The 16,903-nt window shown below is 38.2% G+C and overlaps 1 protein-coding gene across 1 annotated transcript in view; it reads right to left on the bottom strand.

The window, feature by feature from the left end:
• CSMD1 (CUB and Sushi multiple domains 1) overlaps positions 1 to 16,903 on the bottom strand; it is a gene marked incomplete at its 3' end in the record, with an annotated part of 1,481,492 nt that overhangs the window by 353,882 nt on the left and 1,110,707 nt on the right. The window contains exon 11 of the mRNA XM_080928326.1: positions 801 to 904. Within this exon, the coding sequence (XP_080784452.1) occupies positions 801 to 904 (104 nt within the window). The remainder of the gene's footprint in view (positions 1 to 800; positions 905 to 16,903) is intronic.

Below are 16,903 nucleotides of genomic sequence, written 5' to 3'. Positions count from 1 at the left end.
CTTAGTTGAGTAGTCTATGAGTCTATTTCCCTCAAATAAAACAAAACCTGTTGTATCATACACAGACTGAAAAAAAGAGAAGGGAATCTCTTAGTATCATCTCATGAGTGAAAGCTGTTTCTTTGCCAGTGGTTTCCAGAGCTCCTGTCTGAAGCCATCAGAGAAGACAACAGGTGTTGTTTTTCTCTCAGTTCATGATCTACAAAGATGGACATCCCCACATCATACATTTTCTTTGGATAAAAGCACATCTGATGAAAATTGACAAGAACCCAGAACTGGAAGCACCTGAAGGGGAGCTCAATGCCCTTTGCTGCAGGTTAGAAAGATTCTAGCTGCAGATACATGAATGTGCCTAAGGCAGGATTCCTGCAGCCTGCCTTGAGCCTGCTAAAACTCAGCCCCACCTATTCCCCAGTCTCTTCTTACTTTACTGGGTAGTTTTACAGAGCATGTCAGTTTCCAGCACACAAGTTATTATTCCAGAAAATAACTCTATCTGGAAAACACCTGTTCTTACTAGGGAGGGAAGAGAGGGACCACAGGGTGACCTGAGTTGAAGATGGCATGCTTGCTGATTTTTGTCCTTTATTGCTTTAATTTTATTTTTGCCATAAACAGACTTGTAAAATATTTTAGTGAAAACAGTCCATCTTTGTCCATTCCTGTGATCTTCATTGAGTCTTTATGCAATCTCAGAGTAATTGCCCGTAGTATATCAGGGAAGCACTTATAAAAGCAAGACAATCGACACCTGCCCAAATAACTACACACTGAGAACACTGAAATGGCATACTCACACATACAAGACGGATCTGGTGTCCCCCACCTTCCCAGCATCCCCGACTGTCAGGGTGTCGTACCCTCGTTCCAACTCAAACTCTTCAAAAGCAAGCTTGATGACCTAAATCCAAAAGGGGAGACACAGTTACTAGGCAAAAATACAGACATTGCGTGGCAATGCACATTTAAGTAGACTTTCAAGGTTAGCTTTCACTCCATAATGCTGATGGATACCAAACAATCCCCAAGCTGCCACTATTTACTACATGAATAGTCAAGGTTTGGTTGGTTTGGATTACAGAATTTTGTGTAATTAAACTATTCTTTTTTTTGCTCCAACTTACTGTAAGCTGTAAATGAAATTCATCTGAGCTCATTTCAAGTTGGATATCTATCAAATACATAGCATGACAACCCAGATGCTTAGATTAACCCAAGAATAAGCCAATACAAACTCGAGAAAGCTTGTTGTAGTTGATGAGGCATAACTTAAGGATGCCCTATAATGAACCTGTTAAAATGTGTTAGTGCTGATCTTACATCATTATTCCCCAATAACACAAGAGATTTCTTCCGAGGCCAAGAAACAAATGATACAATACTACACTTAGCTGTGTCAAACCTTGAAGTTCCCTCCTTTTTCCCTTTTGTGTTTCAGTGAACAATGCTCAAGGATTTACTCACACTAGGAAAGTTCTCAATCAGACTTTTTGTAGATAATTGGATGGATGAATGGATGAATCAGTGGATGGGTAGGTAGAGGATGAATATGGATGAACAGAACAATGGGTAGGAAGGTGAATAACAAAAAGAACACAAAAATATATTCCCCTGCTCTAAAATCATCATTTAACAAAGAAGCTCAAACTTGAGTTAATTTATGCTTTGTTATGTATATAATAATAATAAAATAATAAAAAATTGGCACACATATATAGCATATACCATAATTGAAGAATAACACACACACACACACACACACACACACACACACACACACACACACACACACACACATATATATATATATATATATATATATATATATATATATATATATATATTACTTGATGTGATGACTAGTATTTGCTAAACATTAGATTGGTTTATGTTAAATCCACCAACAAACTATAGGCATGTGATTTCCCATCCCTATAGACCACAGGATGTGCTCAGTGACTTAAAGTGAGCACTTTAAGTTTAGAGACTTCAGTTACTTAAATATCCTGATACAAACAAACCGGCAAAAAAATACTCTATTTACTGATCAATATTGTGATCAAGGAAAAAGATGTTCAGAGTAGTCAGGAAGTTATCTCAGATCTTGAAAGTTCAGGTATATAAAAATATGTCAATATATTACCATAGATGATACATAGATAAAGGGAAATATAGAAAGATAGATGCAACATACAGATGCTGTATAATAGATGGTCAATAAGTATTAGTGATGACAAATGACAGAAAACATATGATACATTAACTAGATAACTAGATGGATGGATACATTAATGGATCGATGGATCAATAGATGGATGATAGATCATTGAATAGACAGTTAAGATTATGCATATAAGGATGGATAGGTAGATAAGCAGACAAAAGAATGAGTGAATGGGTGGCTGGAAGAAGAAACAAGTAGATGGAGAGAAGCATGCATGTATGATTGTTAGAAACAGAGATTAACAGAGGAAAGGGGATGACAGATGAATGGGAAATAAGTAAACAGATATGTAAATACCTGCATGTCAGGTAAGTGAATAGATGGATAGAGGAAAATGGAGTGATGATAGATAAGTAGATTGATAGAAGTATGGGTAGATGATAAATAGATTGGTAGTTAGATGGCCAGGTTATAGATAACTGGATGGGTAGATAAATGGATGAATGAATGATAAATATTAAACTAATAGAAGAATGGGAGAACAGTGGGTAATAGGTAAGTGGATGGGTAGATGATAGGCATGTGATTCCAGTATGGGTTGATGTCCAGAAGATGGATGGGAGATAATTAAACAGAGATGATAGTGCAGAAAGATGGATGGATGAATGAGGGAGAGGATGAGGAACAGAGGCAGACAAAAGAGAAAAAAGAGGAATTGCTTTGTCAGAAGCATATTTTGCTAGTATCTAATTATAAGTGAGTGTGTGTGCCTTATAAGAAGAAATCAAATGCCTGCCTGTTAGACATTTCTTTCTTTTTATTATTATTATTTATTTTTTAAACTTTATTTTAAAAAAGAAAGATAAGAGAAAAAAATTTAAACATTTTTGCATAAATGTATACAAATAAAATTGTGTCAGTGCTTGGCTTTTTTTTTTGTTGTTTTTTTTTAAGGTTTGATACTCTGCATTAAGGTCTTACTATTTACAATGAGCAAAAAGTACATGTAAAACAGGGTGTAACTCAGAATTAGTCAACGTGTTCTTGGTGTGTAAGGATTGAGCATGACTTTTTTTTGTTTTTTGTTTTGTTTTGTTTTGTTTTGTTTTGTTGAACTTCACACAGTCTGGGAGTTGTTTCTGGGGCAGTTCGAGCCTCTGGGGTTAGCATACCACTATCAGTGACTGCATATTATGTCTGTTTTTTTGTGACTGGGTTATCTCACTCAGGATGATATTCTCTAGATGCAGCCATTTTCTTAAGGATTTGGTTAAGTCATTGTTTCTGATGGCTGAGTAGTATTCCATTGTGTAAATGTACCACAATTTTTGTATCCATTCATCTACTGAAGGACATCTGGGTTCTTTCCAGCTTCTGGCTATTATAAATAGAGCTGCTTTGAACATTGTGGTGCATATATCTTTGTTGTGTATTAAAGTGTCTCTGGGGTATATGCCCAGAAGTGGAATAGCTGGATCTTCAGGTAGTACTATGTCCAATTTTCTGAGGAATTGCCAGACTGATTTCCAGAGTGGCTGTATCAGTTTACAACCCCACCAACAGTGGAGAAGTGTTTCTCTTTCTCTGCAACCTCACCAGCATCTGCTGTCATCTGAGTTTTGGATCTTGGCCAATCTGACTGGTGTGAGGTGGAATCTCAGGGTTGTTTTGATTTGCATTTCCCTGATCGCTAAGGGTGTCGAGCACTTCCTTAGATGTTTCTCAGCCGTTCGATATTCCTCAATTGAGAATGTTTTGTTTAGCTCTGTACCCCATTTTTTAATAGGGTTGTTTGATTCTCTGGTGTCTTTTTTTTTTTTTAAATAAGCAATGCTGGGACTGATGCCAGTGTTCCTAAGACACAATGTACCATGCACAGGTTAAATGCTCTTTAAATGGCTGCTTTTTTCTAACAATACCCACTGATAAGGGATGAATTGTATACACTATTATAAACTCTTATTAAAATTACTGACATAGCTATTATAATTTATTTAAAACCAACTAATGCAAATTGTGGCATTTGTGTGAACATATTATTTGTGCTGAAACAGGTGTGAGGTTGACAGATGTCACAACTGTCTGTAAATTTTTCATATTAAAATGAGGACTTAGTGGGCTTCTTGATTCTATCTTCCTTTCTCCTGAAAATAGGTAAATAGGGCCACAGAGTAATGAAATAGAAGGCCAGAGTTTCACATCCTAGGCTTGTGTTTCCCATCACTAGCCTATACTTCCTATATTGACTTGTTTTGGAGCTTGTGAGTAATCCTTTTTAAGGCTCGTTAAAGCCACCATAAGTCGATGGGCAGATCCAACAGAGCACTCCCCAGAGAGGCAGACGAGGACCACAGCTGAGGATGAGACCCAAGCAACTGCAGACAGTGAAGAACTCTCCCACATCTTGCCTCATTGAGAGACTGAGATCTTGCAGTTCCTCTGCTCCCTGGAGAGAGCACACAGGCTTCTCAATGGCTGGATTAGGATCTTATTCTACTTATATTGCCTGATTCTTTCAGTTCCCTACCAGTATTCCAAGAAATTCCTTATAAAAAGGTAGATTTTCAAATTAGAGAAAGTAGTTCATTATCAGCAAAAATACCTAGCATTTCTCCTGAGCTCCATATTAGGGCCCCTGAGCTAATTCTTCATTCTGTGTCTTCATGCTCACTAGACTTTGTATTCTGTAGTTAGTTAACAATTTATTATTATAGTATATAGTAATATATATATATATATATAGTAATATATAGCTATATAATTCCTAAAGTCTTCTTATGAAATACAGATATGTTTCCTCTTTCTTTTAAATCTATAAAGATAATGAATCTGCAGCAATTAGGAAGAGGAGACTGCATGCATGAGCTTTGGAGTAAATACACTTTTTAACGGTTATCTAATTTAAAAATATGCCTGTTTCTATAGGTAAAGGACATCACATTCAGTAATGCAATGTCGCGATCATCTTGCAAATTTGTAGACATGTGTACAGCTATGGCTCCTGAGGACAAAGTGTGCAGCACCATTCCTGTCTTTTACGGAACTGGTCTTTGTAAATCAGGAGACAGAGGAAGAGCTAGGGAGCACAGTGCAAATCAGAACTTCAAGCTTAATATGTTTTGAGAGCTGAAGTTATCTTAGTTCGCTGTGTCTGGAACTAGAAAAAAAAAATCACCCATGAATATAGTTATGGTATTAGCAAAACTATCATAAAGAGTAGAAATAAGAATAGTAGTTCAACAAAATTCCTGACATTCCTCAAAATGCTGCTGAGGCTCAGTCCCTGACAACAGCACTTGAACAGCTGGGCAGGTGTTGAGCTCACAAATTTGTATCTCTCTCCCTAATCTTCATTCAGTATCCATCATTGGATTTTGACAATGATGTACCACGTGGAGCTATCTGAACAAGCACATTAGCTTTACAAATGTTTAGTGCCTGGCTGCTTAAGTACAGTTTTGAGCTCTGCCTCAATCTCCAGAAAAAGGAAAAGTATATAGTTATTAAAAATAATATAGAGGCTCGGGCCATTTGCCACTGGGAACAGCAGAGATGCAGGGACCCAGGCCTGGTGAGACTGCGCTGTGAGTAGCTAGGGCACAGAGAGGGCTAGGCCTGGCACTCGGGAAGTGTGCCCCCCATTGGTTCAGGGGAACAGGAACTCTGCCTTAAGGACTTGGTTTCCAACTGGAAGGCAGACAAAATGCTCAGGCCATTTGTCACCAAGAACAGTGGAGATCCAGGGACACAGGCCTGGCAAGACCACTCTGTGAGTAGCCGGGCCCAGAGAGAGCTAAACGTAGCATGTGGTAGTGCGGCCCTCCAGTTGGTCCAGGGGAGTAGGAACTCTGCCATAGAGACTGGGGTCTACCCGGAAGGCCCTGGCATGCGGACAGAACACTCAAGCCATTTGTCACCTAAAACAGCACAGATCCAGTGACACAGCCCAGGTATACAGTGAGGAACCAATCAATGACAATAAGACCACATATAATCACAGACAACAAGAAGGCAAGAGGAAAGCGAAAAAACTTATCCAATGGAAACCAAGACAACCTGGCAACATCAGAACCCAGCTTTCACATCACAGCAAACAGCAGAATGCCAAAAACTCCAGTAAAAGAAGACTCAGACATGAAATCATACTTCAAGATAATGATGGAGATCTTTAAACAAGAACAGGAGGAAAGGCATAAAGAAATAGAAGCTTTTAAAGAAAAAACATGAAAAACACTCAAAGAAATCAAAGAACTAGAGAAAAACAGAACCAAAGAGATGAAGGAATTTAAAACGGAGATGGAAACAATAAAGAAAACACTAAAAAAGACAACCCTGGAGGTAGAAAATCTAAAAAAGAATTCAGGAGTTACAAATGTAAGAATCTCCAACAGACTATAAGAAATGGAAGACAGAATCTCGGGGGCTGAAGAAAACATTGAAAACATAGACAAAACAGTCAAAGAAGATGCAAAAACCAAAAAGCTCCTAACCCAAAATGTACAGGAGATGCAGGACACAATGAGAAGACAAAAACTAAGGATAATAAGAATTGAAGAGGATGAAGAATATCAACTAAGCGGCACAGTAAATATCTTCAACAAAATTGTAGAAGAAAACTTCCCTACCCTTAAGAATGAGATAATCATGAGCATAAAAGAAGCCTTCAGAACTCCAAATAGAGTGGATCGAAAAGAAATTCCTCCTGACACATAATAGTCAAAACGCCAAGTGCCCAAAGCAAAGAAAATACTAAAAGCAGTAATGGAAAATGGTCATGTAACATAAAAAGGCAGACCACTCAGTATCACACCGAACTTCTCAACAGAGACTATGAAAGCTAGAAGATCCTGGATAGACATCATGCAGACCCTAAGAGAACACAAGTGTCAGCCCAAGCTTCTATACCCAGCAAAACTCTCAATCACCATAAATAGAGAGACCAAGATATTCCAGAACAAAACTAAATTCATACAATATCTGACCACAAATCCAGCACCAGAACGAATTATAGGTGGAAAACCCAATACAATGAGGAAAACTACATCCTAGTAAAAGCAAGAAAATATTTAACCAAGAAAACCAAAAGAAGAAAGACACACAAGCACAATTCTACCTATAAAAGCAAAAATAGCAGGAAACTATAGCCACTATTCTTTAATATTTGTTAACCTAAATGGACTCAATTTCCCAATAAAAAGAAATAGGCTATCATACTGGATACATAAAAAAAAATCCATCAATTTGCTGCATAAAGGAAACTCATCTCAGAGACAAAGACAGACACTATCTCAGAGTAAAAGCTTAGGAAAAAAAAAACTTCAAAGCAAACAGTACCAAGAAACAAGCTGGACTAGCCATTCGAATGTCGAATAAAGTAGATTTTCAACCAAAAGTTATCAAAAAAGATAATGAAGGACACTTTTTACACATTACAGGGAAAGTTTGTCAGGAGGAACTCTCAATCCTTAACATATATGCTCCAAATTCAAGAGCACCCATATTCATAAAAGAAACACAACTAAAGTTAAAAAAAACATTGCACCCCACGCAATAATAGTGGGAGACCTCAACACCCCACTCTCATCAATGGACAGATCATGGAAACAGAAACTGAACAAGGATGCAGTGAAACTAACAGAGGTTATGAACCATTTGGAATTAATAGACATCTACAGAACATTTCATTCTAAAACAAAAGAATACACCTTCTCAGAACCTCAAGGCATTTTCTCCAAACTTGACCATATAATCAGTCACAAAACAAGTATGAATAGATATAAGAAGATTGAAATACTCCCATGCATCCTATCAGATCACCATGGTCTGAGGACTGGTCTTTATTAACAACAAAGACAACAAAAAGCCCATATACATATGGAAACTAAAAAAATGCTCTATTAAATGATAAAATGGTCAAAAAAGAAATAAAGAAATAAAATAAGGATTTTTTTTAGAATTTAATGGAAATGAAAACACAACATATCCAAACCCATGGGATGCAATGAAAGCAGTACTGAGAGGAAAACTCATAGCTCTGAGTGCTTCCAAAAAGAAACTGGAGAGAGTATACACTAGCAATTTGAAAGCAGAGTTGAAAGATCTAGAACAAAAGGAAGCATATGTACCCAAGAGGAGTAGATGGCAAGAAATAATCATGCTCAGAGCAGAAATTGACCAAATAGAAACAAAAACAACCATTCAATGAATCAACAAAACCGAGAGCTGGTTCTTTGAGAAAATTAACAAGATTGATAAACCATTGGCCAGACTAACTAGAGGGAAAGTAAAGAGTATCCAAATTAACAAAATCAGAAAGGAAATTGGAGACATAACAACTGAAACTGAGGAAATTCAAAAAATCATTAGATCCTACTACAAAAGCCTATACTCAACAAAGCTAAAAAATCTGGAGGAAATGGATGACTTCCTAGACAGATACCGGATACTAAAGTTAAACCAGGACCAGGTAAACCATCTAAATAATCCCATAACACCTAAAGAAATAGAAGGAATCATCAAAAGCCACCCAACCAAAAAAAGCCCAGGTCCAGATGGGTTCAGTGCAGAATTCTATCAGACATTTATTGACAACCTAATTAATACCAATACTCTCCAAACTACTCCACAAAATAGAGTCAGATGGAACACTACCTAACTCATTTTTCGAGGCCACAATAGCCCTAGTTCCTAAACCACACAAAGAACCTATAAGAAAAGAGAACTTCAGACCAATCTCCCTTATGAACATGGATGCAAAAATACTCAACAAAATCCTTGCAAACCGAATCCAAGAACACATCAAAATGATCGTTCACCATGATCAAGTAAGCTGCATTCCTGGGAAGCAGGAATGGTTTAATATATGGAAACCCATCAACATAATCCACAATATAAACAAACTCAAAGGAAAAAACTACATGGTCATCTCACTAGATGCTGGGATAGCATTTGACAAAATTCAACACCCCTTCATGTTAAAAGTCTTGGAAAGAACAGGAATCCAAGGCCCATACCTAAACATAATAAAAGCAATATACAGAAAACCAATAACCAACATGAAACTTAAGGGTGAGAAACTTGAAGCAATACCACTAAAATCAGGGACTAGACATGGCTGCCCACTCTCCCCCTACCTATTCAACATAGCACTCACAATCCTGGCTGGAGCAATTAGACAGCAAAAGGAAATCAAAGGGACACAAATTGAAAATGAAGAAGTAAAAACATCACTGTTTGCAGATGACATGATAGTTTACATAAGTCATTCCAAAAAATTCACCAGAGAACTTCTACAGCTGATAAACAAGTTAAACAAAGTGGCTGGATATAAAATTAACTCAAACGAATCATTAGCCTTGCTCCACTCAAAGGACAAACATTCAGAGAAGAAAATTAGGGAAAAGGTACCCTTCAAAATAGTCACAAAAACTATGAAATACCTTGGTGTGACTAACTAAGCAAGTGAAGGACCTGTCTGATAAAAACTTCAAATCTCTGAAGAAGAAAATCAAGGAAGATATCAGAATATTGAAAGAACTCCCATGGTCATTTATTGGAAGGATCAACATTGTAAAAAAAAAACAAAAAAAAAAAAAAAAAAAAAAAAAGCAATGTATAGATTCAATGCAACCCCCCATCAAAATTCCATCCCAATTCTTCATAGAGTTGGAAAGAGCAATGTGCAATTTCATCTGGAATAACTAAAGACCTAGAATAGTGAAATCTATCCTCAACAACAAGAAAGCATCTTCGGAAATCACTATCCCTGACCTTAAGCTATATTTCAAGGCAATTGTGCTAAAAACTGCATGGTACTGGTACAGAGAAAAGCATGTGGATCATTTGCATAAAATAGAAGATCCAGAAATAAGCCCTCACATATATGGTCACTTGATTTTTGACAAAGGAGCAATATACATTCAATGGAAAAAGGACAGCCTCTTCAACAAATGGTGTTGGTCCAACTTGCACTCAGCATGCAGAAGAATAAAAATAGACCCTTTCTTATCTCCTTTTACAAAGCTCAAGTGCAAGTGGATTAAAGATCTCCACATTAAACCAGGCACACTGAAACTGTTAGAAGAGAATGTAGGAAAAACCTTAGAACACATAGGCACAGAAGAAAATTTCCTGAACAGAACATCAATGGCTTGGGGCTCTAAGTTCAAATATCAACAAATGGGCCTTAATGAGATTGCAAAGTTTCTGTAAGGCTAAGGACACTGTCAAGAAAACAAAACAGCAGCCAACAGATTGGGAAAAGATCTTTACCAACCCCACATCTGATAGAGGCCTAATATCCAAGGTATACAAAGAACTCAAGAAGTTAGTCACCAGAGAATCAAACAATCCTATTAAAAAATGGGGTACAGAGCTAAACAAACAGTTCTCAATTGAAAAATATTAAATGGTGGAGAAGTATCTAAGGACATGCTTGACATCCTTAGTCAGCAGGGAAATGCAAATCAATACAACCTTGAGATTCCACCTCACACCAGTCAGAATGGCTAAGATCAAAAATTCAGATGACTGAAGATGTTTGCGAGGATGCATAGAAAGAGGAACACTTGTCCACTGTTGGTGGGGTTGTAAACTTGTACAACCACTCTGGAAATCAGTCTGGCTGTTCCTCAGAAAATTGGACATAGTACTACCTGAAGATCTAAGTCATTCCATTTCTAAGCATATACCCCAGAGAAGCTCCAACATACAACAACGACACATGCACCACAATGTTCATATCAGCCCTATTCATAATATCCAGAAGCTGGAAAAAACCCAGATGTCATTCAGTAGATGAATGGATACAAAAATTGTGGTACATTTACACAATGGAGTACTACTCAGCTATCAGAAACAATGACTTTATGAAATTCTTAAGAAAATGGATGCATCTAGAGAATATCATCCTGAGTGAGATAACCCAGTCACAAAAGAACAGACATATATGCAGTCACTGATAATTGGATACTAACCACAGAAAGCACTGAATACCCCCAAAACAACTCACAGACTATATGAAGTTCAAGAAAAAAAAGGCCAAAATAAATGAAAAATTACTATGCTTAATCTGTACACACCAAGAAAACATTGACTATTTCCAGGTTACATCTTCATTTACATGTAGTTTATGCTCAATGTAACTAGTAAGATTTTAATGCATACTATCAAACCTTTAAAAAAATAAAGTACTGACAAAAATGTATTCATATACTGTTATGCAAAAATGCTTTTAAAATCTGTACATTTATTTCTTTTTTAAATAATGTTGTTCAATTAAAAAATAATAATATAGAGAAGAACAGAGATCAAAGCAAACAAAAGACCAATTAAGAAGAGAGAATGCTAAAGCAAGGCAAAAAAAAAAAAAAAGAAAGAAAAGAAAAAAAAAAGGACAGAAAATTCCTGTTGAGCTTCATCAAAATATGTTGTTGAAAAACTTAAAATAAATTTTTATTTTAAAAATAAAAGCACCACAATTGACAAATAGGTAACCCAGTCTCTCCCATCAGGGCATGTAGAAGCCTTCCGTAATGAGCAACAATTGCAGGCTTTGGATTTCTGATCAGATCATTGCGGAAATGTCAATCACGTAGTGTATACCAATAAAAAAAATCCAAGTTCCTTATTAATCTCAATAATATTTTACTTTATTTCACTGTATTATCTGAATGATTCAAATTGAGAGAGAAGCTCTCCAAATTGAGTTCAAACACCATTAAAGTGGTCAGAGGTTTGGGACATTTGTGGAATGAGGGGGACCTGAGGGAAGATGGGGGTTAAGAAGATGGGGAAGAGGAGTGAGGGTGAGGAAGGCAATGACTGAGTGGGGATTAAGGGGAGTTCTCAAGCAAGTGTGTATCTCTGGAGAGAGGCTTTATTGATAACTTCTGACTTGACTGTGGCCAAGAGAAAACGCACATTTGCTTAATGTAGGCTGGTGCATGTTCTTCCTCAGGTTTGCTGTGACCTTCTTAAAAGAGAAAATAGATAAGTATCTTTTCCCAGGCTGTAAGTACTAAAGGGGAATAAACAAGAGACCGTAGCTGGAAAAGATAACTTGGGGGATTTTGTCTCTGATTTCTAAATGAGTCTGATAAAAATCCCCAACAGAATTTAGCATTTTAAAGATTACAAGGTAAGCCTTTGGTGCTCTGAAGGCATGATGCCCCAATGTAGAGGAACGCTAGGACGGTGAGGTGATGCGAGGCAGGAGTGGATGTGTGGGTGGTGGTGGCGCACCCTCCTAGAAGCACGGTAAGGGGGGATGGGATAGGGAGTTTGCAGAGAGGAAACCAAAAATGGGGATCACATTTGAAATGTAAATAAATAAAACATCCATTAAAAAAAAGTAAAGAACCAAACCAAAAGAGGAGCGAGAGAGAGAACCCAGGCCTGGATACTTCCTCATCTAGGAGAGCAGAGTATCTGTCCTCAGCCACATGAGAAAGGCTGGTTTCTACTGGGGTTCCAGGAACCCAGGAGCACAGACAGATGAGTGTGTGGGGGAGCTGGTGTGCAGGACACAATCTTGCCTGGCCCTCTGGTAGGAAATCACTCCACAGCAGCTAGGTTCTGTCGTGATCCTCTCCACACGTTCATCCGTATTTCTGAACTGTTTTGTCTGTCTCCCATGCAGACGCGAGCAATCGATACCAAAAAAAATACATCTTTCCAACAAAAACTGTAAAACAGTCAGTAATCCTGTCAGGGATGCGGAACAACAGTAGAGATTATCTAGCTCTGCAGGGGAAGTGCGATTTAAGGATGGTAGTGATGGACATTTAACATCACTGCCACATAGGAGGTGGCCACAGCCTGGAGAGCCTAGCCCAAGCCCCTCCCACAGAAGCATGCGGAATCCCTAGCAGATCCCAGAAACTTATTAAAATGTGTTCTCAGATGTGTGAAAATGCGAAGGGTATTTATTAAAATTGAGAGACTGGGAATTTAAAATTCACAATACAATAACTGCAAAAGAGAGAATCAGAACATTATTAGAAGTTGGCAAAACACAGAATTAACGCTCACATCAATCAAACAGAGACTAGAGGGGTATCTTAGGCGGGACTCTGAAGGAATAAAAGATGAAAGGGTGGCGGGAGAAAATGACAGCTCTCGAGATAAAAGCAGGGATATTGAAGTTTTCAGAGCTATAACAAAGGGTGTGGGATCAATAATTAGAGAAATCATAGAACACACATTTTACGACTCATTGAAGAGTTGAGACTGGAGATTAAAGGCGGTTCATTATAATCCTTGTGAACAAAACAGAGCCACAAGGGAATAAGTAGACGATGTCACCTCAAAGACACTTAACTCTGATATGCACTGAAGGGTTCTCTTCACACACCCAGGAGAATAAGTGGATTATATTTGAAGAAATACAAAGCAAAGTCGCTTTCATTTTCTAGTGTGACATCAAAACGGGTGATTCACATGGGCCAGATTAAACGAAAAAGGTTGTCTTCCAGGTGCGCCTATTCAGCAGAGGGACTATGTGGTGGATGAAATATAAATATATATATATATATATATATATATATATATATATATATATACACATATATAATATATACTGAGAGAGAGAAAGAGAGGAGAGAGGAGAGAGAGAGAGAGAGAGAGAGAGAGAGAGAGAGAGAGAGAGAGAGAGAGAGAGAGAAATGGTTACATTTATTATAATAGTAATGAGAGTAAAGAATGGTATTGAGTTCTGTGGCTGAGCTCTGATGTCCACATTTTCTCTTCAGTTAGGCTGGGAACATCTTGATGCAGAGAGCTCCAGGCAGCTGGTCTCAACTATGGCTAACAGCATTAGGAGGCTGAGAAACTGCTGGAATGAAGGTATTCTCCACCAGGCCCGACTGGTTATTGGTCTGCTACATAGCTATAAACCTTGCTCTTACCTTTACCCATGTGTACAAATACCTTGATTTCCCATGTTGATGCTCTGAATGTGCACACACGGGAAGTGCCTGGGAAAGGAGTGCCAGCCTGGGAACCCTACAGATAAGGGGTAATACAGTCCAAGTATGGGGTTTCAACTACAGTGACTCACTTTCCATTTTCATTGTTTCTTGCTTAACATTCTTTGTGCTTTTTAAGCACATTAAATGTCTTAAAATCACACATAAGGTAAAATAGCATAAAGACACATTGAAAGCATCTTGTGTCTGACAATTTGAATGCATGTTGGCATTTTCACTGGCTCGTTGTGGTTTGCCCCCAGTGTAGGAATTGCATGCATATTGTAAGTTCTTTCCCTACTGGAGATCTCAAGAACTGAACATAAACATTACAGGTATAAAGTGCAACCCCTGGAACTTGGCTAAAGTTTCAAGTTCATAAATAACACACACTGCTTGTATTAAGAGAAGAAAAATAAACACAGAAATTGAGTTAGAAAAATCTACATAGTTAAGATTAATAATTGAAATTTTAGGAGCAAATTCAGTCGTAAGACACAATGGACAGAACCTATTTCAAAGCACTTGGCAAAACAGAAAACCCACGTATGGTAGCTTTACTGAGAAATGAAAAGTGGGAATCTTTCCTCATTAATTTCATTCTTAAAAATGCTTTTTTAAAGTTATATAGGACAGTAAATCTAAGACTTACCCTAAGTTACTTGATTAACATCGTATTTATATTTATTGCAGAAAATGTTTACAACCTTCCTTATGCTATAAATATTTTATGCTAAAATATTAAAAAACCATGAGATTAGTATTTTGTCTAAAACAAATAGTGAGAAAGTTCCCCCTTTGTGATCATTGAAAGATAGTTTTCTAGGAAGGTATCACCTAGCAAAGATAGCAGATATGGTGTTATTATCCAGTGGTGGAAATTTCAACTCAGTTCAGCTCAGAATTCAGCTGTGGCCATGGAAACAGGTTCAAGAGTAAAACACAAAAAAGTTTTAACAAGTTAAAGGTCTCTTATACCTGGCACTTGGGAGCCTAGAGTTGAGTGAAAAGGGCCTCGAGCAAATTTCTGCTCCGTTTGCCATTGAATGTTTGACACTGAGGAAGATACCATTTCCTCCCATGATCCTCTTTTCTCACTCATCTGGAAATAGTGTTCATATATGCTGAATGGGATTCTTAAGAGATGATGCCTGAGGATGGAGGAGAGCTGGAATGGCAGGCCTCTGAACACATGACCTCTACATGATCAGGAGACCTAAAATGTCTAGTATGGGGGGGGGGTCTCCTGATGCCTTGTCCCTAGCTGAAGAGCGAATGGAGGTTGATGGCTGCTGATGGAGTGAGAATCCTTTTCTTCCATTAGACAGCTGCCATTGGTGGGATGCTTATGCTCCTGTGGATGACGCCAAACACAAGAGTATAAGAACAGTAATCGGATGTAGGGTGTTAAAAGAGACAAGTCCAAAAAGACATGAATAGGGAAGGCAGGTGAAAGATACATACTTGGGGGAAATGGAATAAGAGATAGATGCTACCAAGATACAAATGATACATACAAATACAAAAATAATTTCAAAGTAAGTAAATAGACCAATCAGAAGCATGAACAGTAGGAGTGCCATTATCAAATAAAAATGTAAGGTTTATGTTAGGCACACCTTCTCCATTGTAGGGACAGAGACTCCAGAACATTCAAAATTGCCTAGTGACACACTTTCTAAATCCTGCTCCTCCTGGCAGAAGTGTGAAGCACTTGACAGCTTTCACAGGTTTGGGAATGACAACTGCCCAGCCTCAGGCCTGTGTTCTAGATGAGCCATTTAAGCGTGTTCAGTTTAGCCCCCTCATCATTAAAATGAAGACATGGGGTCATTGATCAAGATTTTCCCTAGCACTTAGTATTTTTAGAGTTCTGAATATTGTTATAATTCTGCTCTGTCACAAGCTATATCTGATGGTTCTGCACAGGAGCTGCTGACTTGTGAGAAGGTATTAGTGAATGCTTGTGTCTACACCGGAATGTGTGGACAGGTGTAATAGTGCACATGTCCAATCCTAGCTCTTGGGAAGCGAAGGCACAAAGAGAGAGAGCTTTAGGCCTTCCTTGGCTACATGAAAAATTTAAGAACAGCCTGATCTAAGTGAAACTCGGTGTCAAAAACAAAAACAAAACAAAACCAAAACCTAGACAAGGAAAAATGGGAAGAAGAAGTTAGAAAACAGTTGGTGATGATAGTTTCCATCCCCTGAGAGTGGGGTTGTGGATGGGTGAACTGTGGTCTGACTAGACCTCGCTAAGATGCTGGATGGAGGCTTGCCAGCCCAGCAGCCAGGTGTGAGGTTACCTGGTCAGGAAAGTAATTATCAGATTGGCAGATTCCGTAGTCATGGTAACAGGGTGAAGAGATAAGGCCAGAGCTCAGCTCTGGTGCTTCACTCTCTCCCACCTGCAGTTTCTCATTTCTTCCAAGTGTGAAGAGAAGGTGCGAACTTGTCCTCTCCCTCAAGTGCACAAGCCTACCACCAGCTTTCCCTCCAAATTGTTAAAGCATATTAAGAAAACAGCAAATGAGAGAACAGGCCTTGACAGGAACTACACAGGTGTGTTTGCAATCGGGCAATGAATTCTATGCCAAGAATGAAAAATGGGATGTGCTTTTCTGACCCAGGGGGACACCAGGGCTGTATGGAGATTTTGGGTTGGCCTGTCTCCTGCTTCCTCCCTCATCCATCCTCAGCCCTGGTCCCTTGCTCAATTCTGTTCATTGTTTTACTCTATTGACAGAGATGGGGGAGGGGGAGACAATAT

The sequence above is a fragment of the Micromys minutus genome (genome assembly GCF_963924665.1).
Source record: "Micromys minutus genome assembly, chromosome: 14".
In the NCBI taxonomy this organism is placed as follows: domain Eukaryota; kingdom Metazoa; phylum Chordata; class Mammalia; order Rodentia; family Muridae; genus Micromys; species Micromys minutus.
This window is presented reverse-complemented; position numbering and strand designations above follow the sequence as displayed.